Source organism: Cygnus atratus, chromosome 29, assembly GCF_013377495.2.
Source record: "Cygnus atratus isolate AKBS03 ecotype Queensland, Australia chromosome 29, CAtr_DNAZoo_HiC_assembly, whole genome shotgun sequence".
In the NCBI taxonomy this organism is placed as follows: domain Eukaryota; kingdom Metazoa; phylum Chordata; class Aves; order Anseriformes; family Anatidae; genus Cygnus; species Cygnus atratus.
Window position 1 is genome coordinate 1524943 of NC_066390.1, and position 23507 is coordinate 1548449.

Sequence of the window (23507 nt, forward strand, 5' to 3'; positions counted from 1 at the left end):
GCAGCAGAAATAGCCTCTCCTGGGGTGGTGCGGAGGACTGGGAGGATGGGGGAGAAACTGGCGGTGCTGTGACCTCCACATGGCCCCCCCTGAGCCCTGCCAGGCCATTTTTGGGGTGTTTTCCCAGCCTTTCCCCTGCTCCTGCAGGATCTGTGAGGCCCATTTCAAGCCCCTCCATCTCCAGGCTCCTCTCGGGCTCTTTCGTAAATCAAGCTGGGGATAAAACAGCATTCCAGGAAGGCGGCGGGCTGGCCCTGGCTTTCTGTGGGAAAAGCAGTAAACGCACGGTGTCAGAGCCGAATAAAGCTTGGCGACATGGCAGGCTAATTCTCTTTATAGCTCTGGGGCTGGCCTTTCCCACAGAGGACGTGGTGCCCAGGCTGGCTGGCAGGTCCCGGGGGCCGCATCCTGCCCGTGGCAGGAGCAGCACCGGCGGCGGGTGGCTCGGGTGTCCCCCGGAGCAAGGCGACCGTGGCGCACGGGCAACGCGCAAGAGCAAGGGCATGGTGCAGCCTGGGTGGGTATAAGGCATGAGGATGGGGTTTTTGTTTCTTTTGGGTGGAAAAAGACGGGTTTTGGTTCGGTTTGCAGAGCCTGGTCCCCTTGGTGCACAGTGTGAAGAAGGAGAAGGCAATGATGGGACGAGCAGAGCACAGCTTTGTGCTGGCTGCAGAGCAGGAGCTAATTCTGTACCCGTCCGGGACGAGCTCTAGACCCAGATCTGGTTATTAAATGATGGCAATGCTACGCCCAGGATCATTTAATTGCGATGTGCTAATGAACCTGGGGCACAGCTGCTGGCTGCTTTTCTCAGAGTCTGGGAGCTGAAGGTGTCTTGCATGTGTGCGTGGAGCAGGCAAACCTCTCCTCTGCTCCACTCGCGTGCAACAGAGGGCTCAGGATCCGTCCCATCCCAAAAACACGAGCGCAGATTTCTGGAGGATGCAGGGATGCGCAGGGCAGCAGGATGCTGGAAGCTTTTTCCCCTCCTCTGCCTGTTACATAGAGGCAGTGCTCGATAAATGCTTGCATTTCGCCACGTTCTCTATTTTGGAACAGTTTCATGAAAATCAGTGGTAGGGCCTCGTGTGTTTGCACGGAAGAAGCAAAACAAGAAGAGGCTCAACTCTTTTTATTAGTAATGAGGATGCTGGCTGGCAGATGGTTACAAAAGAAATCTTTAATATTTATCATCTCTTTGGCTTACTGGGATGAGATAACAAATTGGTGTTGAAAATATGATTGTGGGGAAAATGGCTCTAAATTACTCTGCTCCGTGCATGTTGTTTTATTCTTTAATGTAGATGCTTTATGTATTTCTTTTCCTTAACCTATATATATTTCCTTTTTATTGTCTAAGCCTTTCCTAATTTATATTTTCATTACTTTGACTAATACCACTTCCACAGTGATATTATTATTCTAACGCAGTTTTGCAAGTGTCTCACTGAAACACTTGGCGTTAAATAATCTTCGGATTTAGTCTGCATGATTTGTAATTTAATAAGCAGTTCCGTTTCTGCATTTTACCTCCTAATTGGCACAGAATTAACCACTACTCATGCACTAACACAAGCTCTCATGTGCTTTTTTTTGGTTGGAAAGAAAGCAGCTGTCCTTTAGGTATCCTATAGGTGCCCTTTGAGCGTAGTCCTTTGCCTGTAGCCGTTTAGCCAGAGCCTTTTTAGCCATTTTGGGGTCATTTTGGGTTGTAGCAGGAGCCTCATTCCCCTGGCATGGCAAAGGGATGGATGCTGCTCCTTTGGGAAGGAAGATCTCCGTCTCCCAGGCGCTTGCACTTGATTCTCTTTTAATTACTGCTTGGGGAGCATGATACGTCTTGCTCTCATGGCATTTCCATATCCAGTTTGCTTCTCCCAATTCTTCCTGAAACATGATGCCCAGATTTGCGTCTCTGAAGACATGTAAACACTTGGATCTGAATCCAGCAAGGGCTTATTATTATCACCCATCAGCAAACGATGGCTTTTGCCTCCCTTTTCAGGCAAAAGACCCCTAAATCCTCAGCAAGCAGTGTTACGGATGGTCGAGAACCAGAAGATTTCACGTGGGAAAAGAGATTAAATGAAATTTTGGAAAGCAGCTCACACGAGGGCTGCAGCCGCGGGGATGTTTTGGTGCAAAGGGCTTTGGGGTTTGCCTTGCAGCATCCTTTAGCACCGCAGAGGAGTCCCCACAGCACGGGGACTCCGGGGCACAGAGGCCCCGAATCGCCGGGATGCTGGGGCAGGGAGGTGCTCAAGGACCAAGGCCCTGGGACCCAGCACCAGCGAGTGACCCACGGACCGCCCCGGGCTTTAAGGAGGGGTTTAGGAGAGGAGCGGGGAAAACAATGGTTTTTCCCAACAGGGCTGTTTTAAGGAAGCCTTGGTAACCCCTCCCTCTCACCAGGAAGGGCCGGGACCTCCTCATTTCCTTACCTTTTCCTTCTTCCGTGTTTTCGCCTTGGAGTCTTCAATATTCATGGGATCTAAATCACCTTTCCTTGTTATTCACATATCTGAAATGCTTCTGTAAAGGATTGAAAAAAAAAAAAAAGCCTCAAGGACAAATCCTCAAGAGATGAGCAGGATAAAATACCAGCTCTCTGCAAACAAACGGGGCCGCCCGCATCTCGACGGATTTTCTGTCTTTTGCTCCCAGATTTAGCCCCCATCCAGCTTTCTCCCCCCTCTGGCACATGGGGCAGAGGGAGGAGGAGGAAGGTGATCCCTCGGCTTGTATCGCTGCTGTTTCCCAGCTGTTGCAGTGACTTCAGCCTTGCCAGGCAGGGGCAATTAACGGAGGAAGTCCTCTGCCTGCCGCAACCTGGCCACCAGGTGCTGGAGAAAAGGTCCAAGGTCCAAATCTCTGCAAGAAGCAGCGCCCAGAAGCAGGTGGGCAAATGAGATCCCGTCCAGGGCTGCCCCCTTTTGTGGGGTTTACTAAGGATTGGGGAAACCCGTTTTGGGGCAAAAGGTGACAAAGCATCGTTGGGTTAAGAAGTGCACCCAGGCCAAATGTAAGCTGTTAAGCAGGAACACGTGTTGGCATCACAGGAGGCTGCCTGGGATTTTTTTTTTTTTTTAACCCCAGATCACCCAAAATGAACAGCTCTGCCATAAATTGGGTATTAAACCCCCTATCTATCCTCTGTGTGACAGCCCTGGAGGACACAGCTCCCATCCCGTCCCGTGAGAGCGGAGATTTCCTAAGTGTGGGATGTGAATCATGCCCTGAAACATGACCCAGGGCAGCCCACGGGGAAACGCTGAGCACCGGGCTGGCTGCTCAGACTCGGTCTCGTTGTGTCTGCTCAGTGAATCTTTAATTAGGCTATGCAAATTCCAGCAGCTTCTAATTGGCTTAATCCCAGGGCCAGCTTGAGGTTGCTGTTGCTTCCAGCGCTTTGGGGGCTGCTTGCTCCTCTGCTTGGCTGAGGACGCTCCAAACTCACCTCACTGACCGAGTTGGAAGGGGTCTTTTCCTCCCTGTTTCTTCTCAGCCCGGTTGACCCCCCCATTTTCTCGGCTGTAACCCCAAAAGGCATGGAAAAGCCACGTCCACCTGCAAGCCATGTTGTCCTCTTGTCCGAGAACGGACAGAATCATGGATAAGAGTGATGCTGGATGGAAACCTTGGCTGGAAGCCCCATCTCCTCCAGTGCAGCATCCCGATGGAGATGGACGTGGCATGGCACTTGTCCAGGGATTGCATGGGTCTCGATACACCAGGGCAAGGAAGGAGGATCCACGGACTGATCGGCCCAGGCACCTCCATGCCCACTCAGCTTCTCCGTGCCCCCTGCAGACTCGGGGTTTGTTGCTCTGGGGGTGGTAGCGGCACTGCCTTTCCACCTGAGGATCAGCACGTTTCTGCACTGTAATCCCAAAAGGATCAAAAAGCCGTCCCAAACCAGATTCCTTCAGCACCAAGGCGCACGCCTGTGCCAGCTGCCAGCCCTGCCTCTACGGTTCTGGCAGGGATTTGGGGTGCAATCGCTTCTTGGGTGCAATTCCCCTGAGCTGGCTGAGATCTTTACCTCAGGACGAGGTGACTCATGCCCCGAAGTGCCCGTTCCCCTTCATGCTGCTGGCCCAGACACGCACGTCTGCGCGGCAGCAGTGATGTCAGCCCCTCCGGGACGCGTATCGCAGGCGGCATCGCCTCCCGTCCCGCTCCTAGGGAAGGGATGCACACGCTGCTCCCTCCTTCCTATGCCTACCTGCTATAAAGCTACTGCTGAGCACTGATTCTGCTCCTACATCCCTACCTGGGACCTTTGAGCCGAGGTCCTTGCCAGACCCATCCTCTAAATCTGAATCTAAATCGTGCTGGAGGCTGGAGGCGGCCAGACAAATACCTGATCTCGCCCCCGTCTTCCTACAGGTCATGCAAAGCTTCCTCGTCTTCGTTTTGGGTCTGCTCCACCATCGTCCTGCGTGAAAGTGTATTTTCTGCCACCCTGCTGAGAGTTGTCTCCCTTCCAGGAGCTCACGAAATCTCTGCGCAGCCCCCAGCCCACTCCTCTGCCCGTCCCTCGGAGCTTTCCTGCGCTCGGGGGCTGTCCGCGATGCTGCTCCTGGTGCTCATCTGCTGGGGGGCTGCTAATGCAGGGGGGGGGCTTTTCTCCTCCCCAGCAAGTGAGCAAAATGGATTTCATTAGGAATCGATGTCCACTACATCCCTGAGGCCACTTTATTCGTATGCACCCTTTTCAAAGCACCTTGCAGGGTATTTACCTGAGTCGTTGTCCTGTTGTTTTTTTGAAACAACCCAAGCTCTCCCAAACCCATCTCCCAGCCCACAGGCAGATCCACCCACTTGTGATTCCCACATCCCTCCTGCAGCCTTTTAAAAGACACATTGGCCACCTCCGAGGTTGGTCACAGTGATGGACCTGCTCCCCAGAACCAGCCCTTTGTCCAATTTTTGTGTCCCCAAATACTTCCTGGGTGACTTTCTGCTGTGGCCTGATCCTCCCTAAACAATCCCACTGAACCTTGGTCATCTACAACGAACAAACTTCCCCGGTTCCGATCGGTCGTGAAGGTTTTCCACCTGTAAAAAAGGCGCCTGCAAAATCTTTCCGCCTTTGGTACCCACTGCTCAGCCGGACTCAGCGCAGCCGGGGTGACACCATGGAAGCCCTCTCTGAATTTCTGCCGGGTAATTTGCAGGCTGCACGTGTGCGAACAGCCAGTCTGGGCAGAGAGGACCACAGCGGAACTGATTTTACCTGTTTTGACACAGAACGGCCGCCTGGCATTTGCTGACGCCGCGTATTGCACTTTCAGGTATGTGCATGCAGCACCTGAATTCCTGCAGAAGAAGGTGCCAGAAAAGGTGTTGTTTTTTTTTATTTTTATTTTTTTGCAGGTTTCAGGGCTCCTTGCAGGGTTTAACTGCTAAAAAAAAAAAAAAAAAAAAAAAGCAAGCACTAACAGCACATCCACCCCCAAGGTCGAGCAGGTCTCTGCAGCCATCAGTCCCAAGGGCACACGACGTTTTATTAATGTCCTCCGAGGGCTGTGCTCGGCCCTGGGGTGCGTGAGGCTGAGATTTTCGCTGCCGAACCCAAGCACACACCAGGACCATCCTGCAGCGCTTCCACCGGCGCGTGGCCGACGTGCGCTCGGCGTCTCCGGCGTGAGGGGCGTGCGGGACGAGGGGTGCTCCCCATTTCTCCGCTCGCCCAGCGAGCTCAGTGCTCCGATCTTCCCATTCTTCAGCCAGGAATTTGCTAAGGCTTCGCGGCTCGGTCATGCTGCGTAAATGTTTTTTTGTCTTTCTTTTTTTTTCTTTCTGATTTTGAACCGAGCCGAAGCCTCAGGCACGTCTCGCGATGAGCATCGACCTTCCCGATGAGCACCGGCCTTTCCATGGTGGGCACCATCCGAAAACAAGGCTCCTCCACATCTTCCCCTTGCTCCCCGGCGGCACCACACCGCTGCGCAGCCTCAGGGCATGTTTCGGTGCCGAACAGCCTCGAGAACGTGCATTTATGTAATCCCATGGCTTAAACCTTCCTTGTTTGCTTTTGCCACGTGGCCGTGCGCAGGTGGCAGGGCCACATCTCCGATCCGTCCCTGCGAGGGCTGTGCCTCTTGTGATAGCCTCCAAACATTTATAATTAATTTTCCCCGCTGGATGGGATCTCGTAGGGTGGATATCAGGAGAAATTTACTCTCAGAAAGAGCGGTCAGGCGTTGGGACGGGTTGCCCGGGGTGGTGGTGGTGGCGTCACCATCCCCGGGGGTGTTCAAGGAGAGGTTGGACGTGGTGCTTGGGGACATGGTTCAGTGGGTGATGGTGGTAGGGGGATGGTTGGACCCGGTGATTTTGGAGGGCTTTTCCAACCCTCATGGTCCTGTGATTCGTTAAAACTATTTCACCTCGCAAGGTGAAATACCCGCCCTGCAACGGGCCGAGCTGGTGGCCCCGTGGTGGTGGAGGGTGGTGGCACCTGGAGCACCACGGGGACCCGTCCCGGACCCGTCCCGTGTCACACCATGAGCACGAGGAGGCAACGGGGACAAAGTGATCGGCTCCGGAGGTGACACCCAACTTGGGGAGCGGACGATGCGCTCGATGTCCTGCCCCAGGAGGGACGAAATTCGTCGTCTTCTCTGCTCAGCGCTCGTCAGACCACATCGCGGCACCGTGTCCAGTTTGGGGCCACCCACGTGGGACATTGGTGGATGAAACAGAGGGGATTTAGGGGCGGCCACCAAGAGGGTCACAGCCCGGAGCACTTCCCACGGGGACAAGCTGGGGGAACGGGTCTTGTCCATCCTATAGGGGCGAGAAGCTTTGGGGTCACCTCCCACCCTCTTTTTGGGGTTAGGGAGAAAATGGAGCCGGGCTCCTGGTGGTGGTTGAACTCGGAGAGGGTCTCGGTGGGTCTGCGGGGCAGCCCCGTCCGTGGTGGGCTTCCAGACCCCGCTGCGGGGCGAGGGAGGGAAGGGGAATTGGTGCTTGGGTGCCTCGGCCCGAAAGGGAAGGAGGCTGCTGCCATCTAGAGCAGGGACTCCTCCGCGTGCGGCCGCGCCAAGCCGGAAACATCGCCTTAAATTTACGGAAATTTAAGGAAAAAGCATCACGAGCTGGAACGCAGCACGCAACAGGCTCCGGGGCGCCGGGCTGAGCACCAGGCCCTGCCACCCCGGAGCGGCGGCCGGCGAGCCGCAGTCAGAAATCGAGCTGAAAAAGGTGGAAAAAAAAATATATTTTTTAAACCATTGTTTTTTTTTTTTTGTTTTTGTTTTTGTGTCCCTCCCACGTGGCCCCGTGCCTCTGTGTCACCCCTTGTCCCCATGTCCCTCATGTCCCTCTAGGCCCCTGCTCCTCTCACGCCCCCCCTCCTTGCCCTCACCCCTCCCATGCCCTCACATCCCCAGGCCCCTATGTCCCCTGTACCCCTTCGTGTCCCCATGTCCCCCATGTCCCCACACCCCCCCATGTCCTCTGTGTCCCTCCATGCCCCCATGTCCCCCACGTCCCCATACCCCCATGCCCCCCATAACCCCCATGCCCCCCTCGTGTCCCATTGTCCCCCATTTCCCCCATATGCCCCCCAATGGCCCCATGCCCCCAAATCCCATACAACCCCCATGCCCCCCTTGTGTCCTAAAAATCCCCCATTTCCCCATGTCCCCCCCATGCCCCTATGCACCCCACACCCCCCATAACCCCCATGCCCCCCCCCATCCCCCCATGTTCCCCCCAAATCCTCCGGGCCGCCGGGGGGAGCACTGCCGGTGGGCGTGGCTTACAGACGACGGCGGGCGTGGCTTAGCGGTGGGCGTGGCCCGGCGGGGGCGGGACTTGGAGACGGGGGGTGAATTAACGGCGGCGAGAGACGGGGCTTGGTGGTGGGCGTGGCTTTGTGGGTGGTGGGCGTGGCTTTGTGGGTGATGGGCGTGGCTTTGTGGGTGATGGGCGTGGCTTGAGGGTTATGGGCGCGGCTTGGTGGTGGAGTAGACTGGGTTTAAGGGCGGTGGCGGGCGGGGCTTACGGGAGGCGGGCGGAGCCTATGGGCGGTGGGCGGGGCTTTCTGGCAGTGGGCGGGGCTTGCGGCGGCGCAGCGCTCCGATGGCGGTGAGCCGGGCGCTCGCCCTGCGCCTGGCCTACGCGGCCACCGGCTGCGTGCTGGGGCTCTCGGCCTTCTTCACCTGGAGCCTGGCCCCCGCCTTCCGCCAGCCCGCCACCGCCGCCGCGGGGGGGCTCTCCGGTACGCCGGTGCTGGGGCTGGGGCTGGGGCTGGGGTTGGGGTTGGGGTTGGGGTTGGGGGCAGATCGCGGTGGGCAGGAGCCGTTCGTGGCCGTGGTGCAGGGGCCCGTGGTGCTGGGGCCCGTGGTGCTGGGTCCGTGGTGCTGAGGCCGTGGTGCTGGGCCCGTGGTGCTGGGCCCGTGGTGCTGAGGCCGTGGTGCTGGGGCCCGTGGTGCTGGGCCCGTGGTGCTGGGCCCGTGGTGCTGGGGCCCGTGGTGCTGGGGCCCGTGGTGCTGAGGCCGTGGTGCTGGGCCCGTGGTGCTGAGGCCGTGGTGCTGGGGCCCGTGGTGCTGAGGCCGTGGTGCTGGGCCCGTGGTGCTGAGGCCGTGGTGCTGAGGCCGTGGTGCTGGGCCCGTGGTGCTGGGCCCGTGGTGCTGGGGCCCGTGGTGCTGAGGCCGTGGTGCTGGGGCCCGTGGTGCTGGGTCCGTGGTGCTGTGGCCCGTGGTGCTGAGGCCGTGGTGCTGGGCCCGTGGTGCTGAGGCCGTGGTGCTGGGGCCCGTGGTGCTGAGGCCGTGGTGCTGGGCCCGTGGTGCTGAGGCCGTGGTGCTGAGGCCGTGGTGCTGAGGCCGTGGTGCTGGGCCCGTGGTGCTGGGGCCCGTGGTGCTGAGGCCGTGGTGCTGGGGCCCGTGGTGCTGGGGCCCGTGGTGCTGGGTCCGTGGTGCTGAGGCCGTGGTGCTGAGGCCGTGGTGCTGGGGCCCGTGGTGCTGAGGCCGTGGTGCTGAGGCCGTGGTGCTGAGGCCGTGGTGCTGGGCCCGTGGTGCTGAGGCCGTGGTGCTGGGCCCGTGGTGCTGGGCCCGTGGTGCTGAGGCCGTGGTGCTGGGGCCCGTGGTGCTGAGGCCGTGGTGCTGGGCCCGTGGTGCTGAGGCCGTAGTGCTGAGGCCGTGGTGCTGAGGCCGTGGTGCTGGGGCCCGTGGTGCTGAGGCCGTGGTGCTGAGGCCGTGGTGCTGGGCCTGTGGTGCTGGGGCCGTGGTGCTGGGGCCCGTGGTGCTGAGGCCGTGGTGCTGGGCCCGTGGTGCTGGGGCCCGTGGTGCTGGGGCCCGTGGTGCTGGGGCCGTGGTGCTGGGGCCCGTGGTGCTGAGGCCGTGGTGCTGAGGCCGTGGTGCTGGGCCCGTGGTGCTGGGCCCGTGGTGCTGGGCCCGTGGTGCTGGGGCCCGTGGTGCTGTGGCCGTGGTGCTGGGGCCCGTGGTGCTGAGGCCGTGGTGCTGAGGCCGTGGTGCTGGGCCCGTGGTGCTGGGGCCCGTGGTGCTGTGGCCCGTGGTGCTGGGCCCGTGGTGCTGAGGCCGTGGTGCTGTGGCCGTGGTGCTGGGCCCGTGGTGCTGGGCCCGTGGTGCTGAGGCCGTGGTGCTGGGGCCCGTGGTGCTGGGTCCGTGGTGCTGGGTCCGTGATGCTGAGGCCGTGGTGCTGGGGCCCGTGGTGCTGGGCCCGTGGTGCTGGGCCCGTGGTGCTGAGGCCGTGGTGCTGGGGCCCGTGGTGCTGAGGCCGTGGTGCTGGGCCCTTGGTGCTGGGGCCCGTGGTGCTGGGGCCCGTGGTGCTGGGCCCGTGGTGCTGGGTCCGTGGTGCTGGGTCCGTGGTGCTGAGGCCGTGGTGCTGGGGCCCGTGGTGCTGGGTCCGTGGTGCTGGGTCCGTGGTGCTGAGGCCGTGGTGCTGGGCCCGTGGTGCTGGGCCCGTGGTGCTGTGGCCGTGGTGCTGTGGCCGTGGTGCTGTGGCCATGGTGCTGAGGCCGTGGTGCTGAGGCCGTGGTGCTGGGCCCGGGGTGCTGGGCCCGGGGTGCTGGGCCCGGGGTGCTGGGGCCGGGGTGCTGGGGCTGGGGCTGTGACAGGGGAGGTCCAGGGGAAGTTCTGCACCCAGAGGTGCTCGGTGCTGGGACGGGCTCCCCAGGGACCTGGTTGCAGCCCCGGAGTTGGGGGATCCTTGTCCCAACGCTCTCGGAAACATGGTTTGGGTTCGGGGTCTGCAGCCAGGAGCTGGACTCGGGGATCCTCGGGGGGCCCCTCCATGGTGGGAAGCTCCTTGTGACAGCCACCGGGGGGCTTTGGGGCTCGGGTGGGGGCTTGGAGGCTTCTCCTGGCCTCCCCCAAGGGCGTTTGGGGCTGCTCGGGACTGGGGACCGGTGTCTGGCTGCGTCTGCAGCTGGAGAAGCCAAGCGGCATTTTGTGGGACGCGCTGGCTGCACCTGTGAGCAGGGAGCCCCAGGTGCCGTCCGACCTTCTAACCGAGAAGAGGCTTCTATTTTAAACTTCAAAACTTAAAGTTTTGTTGGCTTTCCTAGTGAAATTTTGGCCTGGAAAGCAGCGTTTACGCGTGCTCTGTGTTTTCAGGAAGGGAAACCCAAATCGCCAGCTTCCTGAGGTTCGTACCCACTGAAAGCATCTGGGCCGGGTACTCCGAAACAGGCGTTTGAGCTGCTTTTCAGACAGGCCACAGGCCGTAAAAACGCATCTTCACATCCGCTGAAATCAGTGAGATTCAGATGCGTAAATATCTTGCTTAAATTATATATTTTTAGTTAGTGGTTGGGTTGGAGCAGATCGCAGTCATCCCTCCATTTACCAGCTCAGCAGCTCAGGGGTTTTGTGTGGCTGAATGCAAGCAACCACCTGGGGGAAGAGCAGAAAGGGAAGTTAAACTTGGTAAAGAATCTGGATTTCTTCTTGCACACGAGTGATGCCATCGCTGCTGTGAACACCTCGGTGTTTGCTCCGCTGTCAGCTCAGCTGTGATGCCCAGGGTTGTGCTAGGTTTGCCATTCAGCTGATTCCCTCCGCTCCCTCGCCCTCTTCTTGCTGTTCCTCCAAAAATGTTTAATTCTAGCTGGAACTGGAATGAAGCAGGGCGGCCCCGCCACGCTCATCTTGCTTTACTAGGTGGTGGGATGGAAGCTGGGGCGTCGTAGTACCCCAGAAACGCACAAGGAGATAAGTGCTATTTTACGCTGCCAGTGCCTGTTATTTTGTGTTCGCAGAGGAATTTCTGGAGCCTGCGTTCCAGAAGGAAGCTGGTGAGAAAGCAGAGGGAGAAACCATCCTGCACTGACAGTGCTGAAGTTATTTAGCTTATTGCCTGCTGGGAGGAGGAGGAGGAGGTTTGTGTGCTGGCTAGTCACCAGTAATTCGAGCTAGTTAAGGTAACAGGGGATCAAGGTAAGCAAGATTAAAAGAATGGTCATTTGCGAGGTTGCACTCCGTGAATTTGTAGGCTCGCAAACATCTGTGGAATGTCCACTGGCAGGGTCCCAGCAGGATCACAAAGCCTCAGAAACGCATTAAGAAATAATCAGAAGGGCTTTCAGCGTCTTTCGGTGTTATGACAAAGCTGATTTAAGAGGTTCCTGTCATCGTACACTCTTGGCTGCTTTTTCCTGCCCTTCTGCTTCGCTCTCAGTGTTTCAATAGGCGAAATGGGCTCCAGGCTTCTGAGATGAGATTTTTCCTTTATGCTCCCGAGCTGATCGTATATAGCGTGCTATCCTGCAAACAGCTCAGGGGCCGGGATCGAGTAGGAATAGAACCACTCGTGTACGGGAAGGACCTTTGAAACTTGTTCTGCTGCCAGACGAGCGTTCAAGTCAAGTTGTGCCAGCCTTCATGGGCAGACATTTCACGTCGCTCATGGGTAGGGCTAAGCGGGTGCTCAGTCACTTGTGGAGGGGGAGGCTTAAAAAAAGAATCGCTGCTTTTTTTTTTGCCGTGCACTGAAGCTAAGGCTGCTTGCTGAATTAAGTTTGTTCTACGAAAAAATCACTATGTGTAGGAGGTTGGCCTTGTGTTCAGACGCCATGGGTCATTCAGTTTCAGGTATTTCACTCTGTTTGTTTTTGGCATACTGCATTAAACCACCTTTTTTTTGTTGTCGCACGCTAACTAGCTCTTATTTCCACTGGCAGAGAATGGCAGGAAAGGAAGTGGGTGAGCGGCTGAAACTTTCCGCTGTGTAGACACTGCAACGTTCATTCTCAGGCACTGCTGTGTGCCCTTTAGTCTCCAAAAAAACCTGTTGCAACTTTCTTTTAACACAGGCAGAAGGACGGCTTCTCCCCTAATCCCCCTGGCAGAGCTCAAATGCGGTGCGTGGGTGCTGTTGGTGTCGCGGAAAGCAAAAAGCCCTGCTGGAGGTGTCCTTGTGCGCTCTCTGGTGTCTTCACCACAGGCTTTTTTTTTTGGGGGGGGGTCAATACGTGCCTTTTTTTGTTCAGGAGCTTCCAAAAGCGATCCGAGCACCTGCGTGAGCTGCAGGTCCGGCTGTTGTGGCTGGGAGCGCTGACACTTTATGGGGGGGGAATTGTTTAGGCTGGTGTAGTTGGCAGTTTTGCAAAAGTTGCTAATTAACTCTGATTAAGCCAAGGCTTCTCCTGCCAGCCTTCTCTGCGAGTGTGCTCATACGTGCTTATCTAGTTTTAGCTATCTTTCTGGTTTTCCCATCACCTCTGGTGTGTTTGTCGTCGCTTCTCTCTTGCCCGCGTTGGATTGCAGCCTGCTGAAACTTTTGCTGATGTGCATTTGGTTTTATCAGGGGCGTGTTTTTTAGGATGTTTATCTGTGTGCTTCCTCTCTCCTATGCTGTCTTTGTCTCTGTTTTAATCTCTGTAAGAAGCCTTGCTGATACCTCTATCATTAGGAACCCGTGTCTTTGTAATCAGTTTATTTATCTTTTCCTTATCTTCCAGAGAACCTTTCCTACTGTGTTTTCCTTTGAAATCCATCTTCCACTACTGGTTTTGTTAACTTTCACCTGCTTGGATGCATTCATTCGGATCTGAACTGATCTTCAAATTCATTTAATCCCAGTTGCAGTACGCGAGCTCTGCGGAGGGGCAAGCGGTCGGATTCTGCTGAGTCTGTAACCAGAGCCTTCAATTACCTCTAGTTATGAAACTGGAAGCGTGCAATTTCAGATGCTGAGCAACCCCCTTTCCAGTCTTTCCAGTCGGCTTTCGTGATAATAACCCCCCCCCCCAGCCCCTCCTGCCGCAGTGCCCGGTAAAATCAACTCACTAATCCTCCGAATCTCAGCTCTGCCTCCAGGCGTGCATACTTGGGAATTTTCGCATCCTCTTCAATCAGATGCAGACCTCGTCTATCAGCCCCTTGTTCTAAGCAGGGACACCCAACCGAGGGTTTCCGATAACCCCAGGGACAGCAACTCAACAGACCGATCACAGGACCCAGAAAGTCATCCCTGAGTTAATGCTGGCTGTCTCGGTGGTTTGCCATTTCATTTCGAGCTAGTCACGGTGGCTTTTGTGATTTAGTGCTTGTTTGTGTGTTTGACCTTCCCCCCCCTCACCGCCTTAAATTAATTTTTTTTTGAAGTAAGCCGTGAATCTCTAAGAAACTCTGATGTTTTCGTTCAGCCAGAGGCAATTTAAAAGAGAAGAAAGCAATTAAATGTTTTCAGGATGTATCCAGCCCTTTCCTGAGTGGCTTTTAATGTTCTTGTGTATGTATCTTCTCTCTTTAAAATGAATAGAAAAAGAGGGGTTTTTTCCACTCCAAAGAGACTTTATTGGCTGTTTCCAAGCTGCTCAGATATTTCTGGCAAAATAGAGAGCTTGTGCTTTGAGAACATAACGTGGACCAGATATTAAAGCAGCCGCAAAGAAGATGAAACACAAAACGTACTTTCCAGACATGTGAAACTTTAAAAATATCCGATAAGTGAAAGTAGTAGAAGCTAGCTTAGGCTGTTCACAGTACCCATTGCGTACAAAAGCTACGATTCTCTGAAGGCACTGATAGCTAATCTAACGTGCATATCGCAGGGAAATTCAGGCAGATTGGCTTGGTCCCTCTCCAGGGCTGGAACAGCACGTAAAAAAGGCGTTTCAGGAATAAAGCATTTTCGAGTGCTTGGATTTGCATACAGAATACTTGAAAAAAACGTTAAGTTTTGCCTCGTGCCTGCTTTATTCCTTCGTCTTAAGCAATGGCGAAAAGCGGGGAAAAGCACACTGAAAGAAAACACAAAGGCACAAGGCTTGTGCTTCGTTATGATCTTACTAAATTGCGAGGGGAGAACCGAATCCTTCCTAAGTGGAAAATGTGATGTTGGTTTTGTCTTCAGCGTGAATGGCAGAGGCACAAAGCATCTGAAATCTGTACATCTTCCATTTCCTGCTTCTAAAAACGGCTGCTCGGGCCAGCCCGGTGCCGAGCAAGCGGCTGAAATTTTATTTCAAAATCCCCTTTTTTCCTCCAAACTGAAACGTCCCAGAATAAATAGCAAAGCTCTCGATTGCACGTGCCCAGAGGGAGATTTTACCGAGTGCTTTTCACTAGAATACTCCAAAGACTCCCCTCCTTCGAGAGCTGTTTTCCTTAAATATTTCAGTGTTGATCCTTAGCTATTTTGGCAGAATTGCTGCTTAGAGAAAACCCGTTTTTAACCTCTTCCAAAAACAGCTGACGCTGAGCTGGCTTGGCTTGGACTCGTGGAAGAGAGCATTTTACCCTTTCTGGGAATCAACCAGCGAAGGCAAAGTTTCTGCAACTTAAAAATGGGAAAAATGAGCTTAAACTGGTGCTGCTAGAGTAGCAGAGTGTGTAAAAGGAGGTTGTGCAGATGGACAATGATGGAAGGCTTTGAAAAAATTCTTCTTGCTGCTCACCGTAGACTTCATCTCTTCCAGCACCATGCAAGTAGTTTTTAATGCTTTTCATTTTTACGTTTTTAGTCTCGTTTTGCTCGCCGTCAGCTTTCTCCCATCGTCGACGCGCGCTTGGAGCTTCAGGCAGCTGGCAGAAGAGCGCCGCTCGCAGAATAGCTCCTGTGTGTGTGCGCCTGCTTGGCTTCTTGGCCTCGCTTGCACATTTGTTGTTTTTTTTTTTTTTTTCCTCGAATCTGTACCACCCATTAGTGTCGTACACCACGTCCCAGCGCGGCGTGCAGACGTGGCCTGACACGCGTGGCCTCTGGCTGCTCTGAGCTCCGGGAAGGCAGCTGCGCTGCTTTTTCCCTGCCAAACAATGCGACTTGTTTTTTGCAGGGACCAAAATTGCTGTCCGTGACGAGCAGGGCTCTGAGGAAACCTCTGTTTGGTCGCAGGTTTTTGGGTTTATGCTGGGAGAAAGCGAAAGTTTGGTTCCACTTCAGCTGAAGCATGCCAGCCTGTCGGTTGGCTTACCAAAATATTTGGATTTTCGTGTTTTTCTGCCCCTGCCCACAGGCTGAGCTCGATCCGTGTTTGGGACTTGCCTTTTAGGATTTATTTAAACGTGTTCCGAGTGTGCTGTAGGTGTTTATATTTCAAAAATGAATTAAACAGCTGCTAACAGGTATATTGACAAGGCTTTAAAAAAAAAAAAAACAACTGCCCCTGTTGCTGTTGTTTCAGATGTTCTCGTGATTGTTTGATGGGCCAGCTTCCTTTTCCTGGAGCTTTGTGTACTTTGGGTAATTAGTTTTTTTGGTTTAAAGGTAACAACTTTCCCGCTGCTCTATGTCGGAAATCCCTCGATTGTGTTTTGTTTAGTGCCCCTCGTTTTAGGGCCATTCCAGCTTGGAGTAAATCCACCCAGCCAAAATGTTTCCCTGAAAAGGGGGCAGAGTTTTTGATGTTATTTCCAGCAGGTGATGTCACTGCAGCTCCAGGGCTGCGTCTGCAGCTTCTGGGTCTGCTTCTCAGTGAATGCAAAATGCAACCCAGAAATACAGGTGTGGATGTGGAGAGGATTTGGGGGAGCTTGAGGTGAGAAAGAAGAACTGAATGCAGAAGGTCCTGCGGTTAATCACTGCAGACTTTAAATGGCGTGACTTTTATTCCTGTTCCAGTAAAAAACCTTATTAAAATGTGTTTCTTTTTGTTTTTTAAGTTGCACAGCTGAATGAGTTAGCTGTTGTTCTGCTGCCTACATCCAGCTGAGGGGTTTGTGTTAAACCTGCAGGCGCCTGCTCTCGGGGGGTTTCAGGACGTGAGTCCTGCTCTCATTTCTCCTGCCTGTGTCTGAGCACATGCACGTTCCCTCTGCTGCCGTGGATGCTTCTTGAGGCAGCTCTGCCAGCTGATTTAACTTGTTGGAGGACTTTTCTGCCCTTTTAGGAAAAAAAACCACCAAACCCTGCTGCTCTGCAAGCTCCATAGCCTCGCTGAAGGATTTGGGGGTGTTTTAGGGGTGCAGGGGAGAGGCAGGCATCGCGCAGCCGGAGCTGGCGAGGACTCCGCTCCCCCCTATTTCATGGGGTAACGAACATTTTGCTGACATTTTGTGGGTAAAAGGGTTCCCTGAGCCTGTCGGCCGTGTGACCCGGCTCTGCACGTGGAGGAGCTGTGTTTTTTGCCTCGTCACAGTTACGGACTCACAGCTGAGGTTTGCCCCACGGCTTCCTTTCGAGCGCTGTGTCAGGCTTTAGGGCTGGGGAAGAGGCAGGGGCAGGCTTGGGGGGTGGGGGGGGGGGGCGATCTGGTGATGCTCATGTGCTCCTTCTGTTCTTGCCACGAGAGCTTTTGGGGCGTTAGAGGCTTTTTTGGCGTGGAAACATGAGCAGCTTGACTCAGCACTTCAGATAAATTGTGCCAAGTCATCTGAAAGCGCCAGTGGGGAAGCGGCTTGTTTTTGCTAATCGTAAAGCCAGAGTTCCTTTTTTTTTTTTTTTTTAAAAAAAATGTGGGTTGAACTTGCTAGAGCACGAGCTTAAAGGTAATATGAAGTCAAGGAAGTGGTTGGTCAGCAAGCTGAGCGCTGGGCTTTTCCACCGAATCCCGTGGCAGGCTTTCTGAAAGGCATTGCCAGCGCAATTACGGTCGTCTGCAGAGCTCCAAAACGCCTCCTGACAGCTCGGTCGTGGCAAAGCAGCATCCCTGCTGCCTTGGGGAGAGCCACAGCAGCAAAATCCGGAGTGCCCCTAGTGAAAAGTTGTCTTTTCTGCTCCATCATCCACCTTTTTTCTTCTTCTGGGCCACCGTGGAGGGTGTTCTCACCCACTTGGCACCACCCTAAGGCACTGAAGAGGCAAAAAAAACATCACCAGGGTTCTCCTGCCCAGCCTGGAACTGATCTTTGTGAATGTTCAGCATCATCTACCATGCACCTACGACATACCCCTTGTCCGTGTGGCCCCGAGACCAGCCCACCCGTAAGCCAGGGGTGTTCAGCAGCAAGTCCTGCAGCTCCGTGCCGTGGCTCTGCCCCTCTATCAGCTTTGGCACCGTTGTTTTCCTCCGTGCCATAAAGCACTCTTTTAAGCCTCAGGAAGCTTGGTGCATAATGACCGTATCCAGTAACAAATGAGCTCCGGCAAGACTTGTGGCTGTGCTTAATATGAAAATGTTTATCTTGCAGTGGGCAAGGTTGGGTTTCGCTTCCTTTGATGCCGAGCGGTAGCTGCAGAGGGAGATCTGTGTTATTACAGGGTACCATGTAAAGCAGCCTGGTATTTTAGCAGTGCTATTGTCCTCTTTTTTTTTTTCCCCCTTTTTTTCTTCCTTCCTGCTGCTGCCCTTAAAATAAGACGTCTACAGGAGGTGGCAGCAAAAAGGAGGAACACCAGCCAGCTCGCTGCACCGCTGGAGGCTCGGGTGTCAGCAGTGCCACCACCCAGGTCTTTGCCGAAAGGAGGCAATGTTTGGAGGTGTAAAGTGGCCCAGACTGCAGGCTGGGTGGGATTTAAGGAGCTGCAGCCCTGCTCTTCAGCGCTGAGACTTCAACGGGGACGATGCTGGGGTTGCGCGGTGAGGAGCACCAGGCAGGCTTTAAGCATTTGGACCGACTTTTCTTACACCAAGTGCCTGGTCTCATTTTTTTTCTTTCATATTTGGTGAAAAGGTGGCAATTTTTTTAAAGCACGAGATCAGGGAAGTATGTGTCTTTTCTCTTTACATCGGAAAGTGCTCGGTACTTGGGGGCTTTCGTGCCTTTTGCTCTCTCATTTCCTCCCTTCTGACAAGGGGGTTGAAATGTGGTTCAGGAATGGTCACCTAAGCCCTTGGAAGTGCCTTTTGCTGCTTCTATTAAAGCTGCGCCGATCTTAAAACACAAAACAAAGACCTGTACGTGCTCAGATACTTGTCTGGTTGTGTAACCCAGACGTTTTGGGCCAGCCCCAGGAGTGCGGAGCCAGATTTAGTCCACCTTAAGCACTTCGCGAGCGTGCTTTGCCCTAAGTGGGAATTGTATGTAAATATCAGCTGGGAGCTGAACTTCTGCACCCCTTTGCTTTTAGAAATGTCACAGCCCTTTGAAAATCTGGCCAGCTTGGCAGCAATGTTGTGGGTTTTGTTCCCTGGTGCTCCTTTGCTTGTGAGTTAAAGACTTGGGCCACGCGTTTAAAACTCTCAGGGTGCTGCCAGAATATTTCCAAATAAATTGGAAAAAAAATAGAAATAGCTGTACAGTTCTCTGAAAGCACAGATAACAGCAAAGAGAACAGGAAGGCTTCGTGATAATTGGGTAAAACCTGAATTAATCTTGCTTGGGAGAGCTTTGGATCGTGTTCCTTGTACACTTGTGCAATTGTCCGTTGGCACAGCAGCACGTTGTCCTGTCCCCACCTCGTGGCAACCCTTCTCCTTTAGCATAAGGAGTAAATTTGCTCTGCAAGTAAATGCAGACCGCGTAGCAAATGGTGCTTGTTGGCGTCGGCTAGCGGAGAAACCTGCTGGCTTTGGTGTTACTGGTGGCGAGGCAGAAAAAAGCCACGCTGGGCTATTTTCACCTCTGCCACAAGGGTTTTCCTTTAAGGCATCCGGGCTGTAATACAGATCCGAGTGGCTGTTAATTCTGGGTCACTTGAAGTGCTCGGAGGGGATTTGTCTACGTGCGCGCCCTGTGAGGTTAAGTGGAGATGTGCTGGAGCTAAAAGATGCGGTGTGAAATGCGGGGTGCGCGGAACAGCTCCCGTGTATCTTCCTTGGGTGTCTGAAATGAGTGGTCGTGGGGTGCTCTTCATCGGCCCTACGTGTAAAAGGGGCTCCTTGGCTTTTGTAAAAAGGTGAGCTAGTTCTCGGGAGGTGGCTGGCTGTGGCTGCTGTCCCGGAGGCTGTATGGAGAAATAAATAAATCAGAATCGTAGGGCTTGGAAGGGCCCTCGAGATATCACTGTGTATGCAGGGGTCCTTCCAAATGGGTCTGTTCAGAACAGGAAAATGAAAATATTGTTTAGGGGAATCCATTCAATGAACGAAGCCCTTTCTGCGCCAGCCTGGGGTCCAGACCTGTACCCTAAAGCCTGTGCCCAAGCAGGGGGTGTGGGGTGCTCGCAGAGGGCGATGCTCGCCCAGGCAGCCGTCTTGCCCCCCTTTCATGAGGGCCCTGGCAATGAAGCGTTAACTTTCTGTGATTTTTTTTGGGGGGGTGGTTATTGGGATGTGTATTTATTCGACACCTTTCTGTGTCGCAGTGTGATGCACGGTACTGATTCCCCTTGCTGTCTGATCGAGCAGGTGTTCTGGCGCTCTGGGCCCTAATCACGCATGTGATGTATGTGCAGGATTACTGGAGGACCTGGTTAAAAGGGCTGAGGTTCTTCCTCTTCATCGGGATCCTCTTCTCAGCCCTCTCAGTGGTGGGGTTCTGCACCTTCCTCGTTCTGGCCATCACCAAGCACCAGTGTAAGTAGTTGGCAGCAGTACTGGGAGCAATGGCTGGCGCTGCGGGGGTTACTGGGGCTGGGTTGGAAGGAACAGACTGGGGGTTTGCTCCTGCCACTTCTTCAGAGGTGCCACGAGACTTTTGGGGAGGGTGCCAGAATGCATTTCAGTTTTCTGCTGTCACGACCTGATGACACGAGAGCGATCCTATGGCCGATGGGTACCACTCCCTGGGGCAGTGCCCGTCTGCTGATGTCTGATAGCTGCCCTGGTAGACCTAACCATGCTGCAGGCAGTCCCCATTTTCCAGCTTTGTCTTCAGTAGAAACTGGAATTTACTCCTCTGACAGCTGAGGGGAGTGCTCTTAAACATCGTGCTTCAGCGCCCATAAAGCAGGTGGGTGAGAACTTTGAAATCTAAACACAAGCCAGCAGGGTGAAATGCCTTCTAAGCTTAGTCAGCACGTAAAGCTGTGTCCCTGGAGCTGTGTAAGTGTCATATGAGGGCTCGTGTCATTCCTCCCAGTGTTTGCTTGGCAGTAGATCAAAGGGAGAAGGATGGTGTTTGGTTTTTTTTTTGGGGGTGGGGAGGGACTGTGTTTTTGTTTGGGACTGAGGTCGGTTCTTTCTGGCCAGGCTGCATAAGGAATAAAACGATTTTTAAATGCACCTGTATCCTTTTTCTCTCCTAGCCCTGACTGATCCCAGAAGCTACTACCTGTCGTGCGTCTGGAGCTTCATCTCCTTGAAATGGGCCTTCCTGCTCAGTTTGTACGCCTACCGGTACAGGAACGAGTTTGCAGACATCAGTATCCTCAGTGACTTCTAACACTTGGACTTCAATCCCGTCTGAAGGTGCTGGAGGTCTGATTTGCATCCCCGAAGGCATGGTACATGCGAGAGATGTACAAGAGGCGGAGAAGGAACTCACCCAGTGCTGCTTGGTTTGTCTGTCTGCAGTAGGGGTTCTTCCTAATTGCTTTTACTCAACCATTTAAAGTTTGGCTAACGATGTCAATCCAGTCTTTCTGTAACTTTCCCGGGAGTCCCTGTGTCTGGTAGTGGGTCGAAAGACTCCATCTGCTTACACACAGCAGGCCCAGACCCACTCTTTGCGTTGCCCTCAAGTCCTTGGGCTTGCACTTGGGGAGAAAGCCCTGGACAGCACCCTGACACCTCGTGCTTCCGAGGGAATTGCCAGGTGGGTGCCCCAGATGTGCGTAGAAACCCTGCTGGGTGGAAGTCGTCGTCCATTTTGCACTGCTCTGCTCCTCAAACGGAGAGCCTTCCTTCGTAGCAAGTCCCTGAGTACCTTCCAGCCAGTACCAGGCATCTTCCAGTACTCTCCTTTTACAACTAGTAGTAGGAGTAGTACACAAAGTCTGGAGGATGTGTAGAGCCCCAGGGGACGGGGCTGCAGCAGAGAAGTGCCAGTCATCCCCTGCCTCTGTCAGAGGTGGAGAGTGCTGATTCTGGCTGCTAACCTAGAAGGAATTTAATATTTAATGCTAAATTTTCTAGGAAGCAGAATAAGGTGTTTGGGTGGCAGGTGTGCTGGGTAAGGGCTTGCTTACCTGAACCTCAGGAGAAACCTGAATATGATTCTTCTAAAAAAGTATTTCTGTAGGTAGCAGTGTTTCCTTTTCTTTGCTCGGCTTCCCTGTATCGGAGAGCAGGATGAGAGGGAAAGGAGATACGGTCCTCAAAACTAAAAAAGGTATCCAGCAAGCCTCCAAAACAAGCGCCCGATGTAGGCACCGTCTGTGCTGCCACTGGTCCCTGCTTTGCTTTGGAAGGCGAGAGGTTTGAGCACGTAATAATTAAATTAAGCTGATGGGGTTATTTTGGAAGCAGCTGACAACACCTGGATAGCATTCCCCAGTTTTTTGGGTGGGAAGGTCCTCAACTTACCCAGCTCGCGGGACAGCGGGTCAATGCGCAAAGCGAGGTGTTGCCAGCCTTGCCGGGGAACCTGCTGGAGGCTGCTAACCCCCGACAAAAGGCTGTGTACCTGAAATGCGCTTATGAGGTTAATACTCAGGCTTTTAAATCCTAAAATCTCCCGTACTGCTGACGTCGGGCTGCCAGCGTGCCCGGCAGGAGATGGAGCAGCCGAGCTCGCTTCCCTGCCACGGAACCGATGCGGGGTTTGCGAGAGGTTTTAGGGTAGGGAGTTTCAAGAAGCCATCTCTCGTCTTAAATTTCCCCAGCACGACTCTGCCCATGTGTTCGCTGTCCGGGTGCAAGCCCCAGCTCTGAAAACTGCGTTGTGGTGTCCTCGGGAGGCAGAAATCCTTACGGGCAGAAAGCCTCACAGCAAAGCGTTGTCCCTCTGTGTCCCCACACTGCAGCGCCCTCCTGCCTGCACGCCGCTGGCATCCCTCAGCAGCACATCGGGGCTCCCTTCCCGGGCACGTGTCCAAAAGTCCCCTCGGCTGACCCCGGAGGTTTTTTAAAGTTTATTTTTGTGACACTAAATTTGCCTACGAAACAGCTCACTGAATCTAACCCCCCCCCAGTTTTCTCCCTGACATGTTTTAGCTCTGGAATTTATACTTCCATCTCAGCTTTTTAAAAGATCGTGTATGTAAATATATAATATATTTTTACATCGTTTACGCTTTGTTTGCACGCTTGGTGTAAGACTTGGTCCTGCAGCGGGATGGTGTGATTCACAGCGGGGTTCGTTTGTGTGTATCCTAGTGTCTCCTTGTACTAAGCTACGCTGTGTAACTCGTGTGTGACACCACGATAAGAGCAGAAATACAGTCGTCTTTCTCACCAAACCAGTGTCTGTAGCATTTGTTCTATAAAGTTGTTAAATTCCGGCTCTTTCCCTCTCTCGGTGGTAGCCTGCAGCAGCATCGCTCCGTGGGAAGGACAGGAATTGTACAAAACACTTAGCTTTTTGGGGTGATGCAGAACCACAGCAATTTTAACTCTTACTGCATCCCGCGCATCTTTACCAGCACCCTCAACATCTAGATCCACACGTAGCAATACCCGATAACGGTATTTTTTTTTGTTTGTTTTTTGTTTCTTTCCTCCCAAAACTTCACGCCCTGTCTTTCCCGTTCCCAAACTGCACCTTTTAGGTGTGGTTTTATTTTGGAGCGGTGAATTTTCTCTCTGAGGGATCCCACGAAGGATGCGCTGGGGTGGTTTGTTGTCTTGCAAATAGTAAAAATAGCAGACTGTGAATCCCTGCAACCCCAGGTGAGATTCCCAAACCTATGCTCAGGGGGGAGACCCCACGTATTTAGTGCCCATCGTCTGCTTTCTGTCGCCCGGCAGGGGGGAGGCTGTGATAATGAGAACATTTGGAATAAATCTGGGAAGCGCTGGGACATCATCTCCCCTTTGAAGCTTTTTCTCCATGAGTGAAGGAGTCCAAGCGCTGAAGCCCTGCGGCTGGGTGCGCTGGGGGAGCTCCAGCCACAACTGAAACGAGTTTGCTGGGCTCAGCCCCATCCCTGGCTGCCTTCCCCTAAGGGACCCCAAGCAGCTTTGCTGGGGGCTTCAAGGGTGAGAGGTGAGGGGTCTGCTCAGGGGGCAGGAGGGGTTATTTCCCTCTGCCACCCTAGCAGGAGCAGCCTGGAGGGGGTTCCTGGCTGAACTAGGAGCAGGAGGGCAGCACCCATGGGTGCAGGGTGGGCAGCGGCCGGCGGAGGGCAGCAGCGGCTCGACCATGGGGAGCAGCGGTGGCTCAGCACGG

The 23507-nt window shown here is 54.1% G+C and overlaps 1 protein-coding gene across 1 annotated transcript; it reads left to right on the forward strand.

The window, feature by feature from the left end:
* Positions 1–8014: 8014 nt before the first annotated feature.
* Positions 8015–22578, forward strand: SLC48A1 (solute carrier family 48 member 1). The gene is made up of 3 exons (XM_035570333.1): positions 8015–8233; positions 19646–19813; positions 20485–22578. Exons 1-3 carry the CDS (start codon positions 8095–8097, stop codon positions 20619–20621), a joined length of 444 nt encoding a protein of 147 aa, XP_035426226.1. The 5' UTR covers positions 8015–8094; the 3' UTR covers positions 20622–22578.
* The last annotated feature ends 929 nt before the right edge of the window (positions 22579–23507 follow it).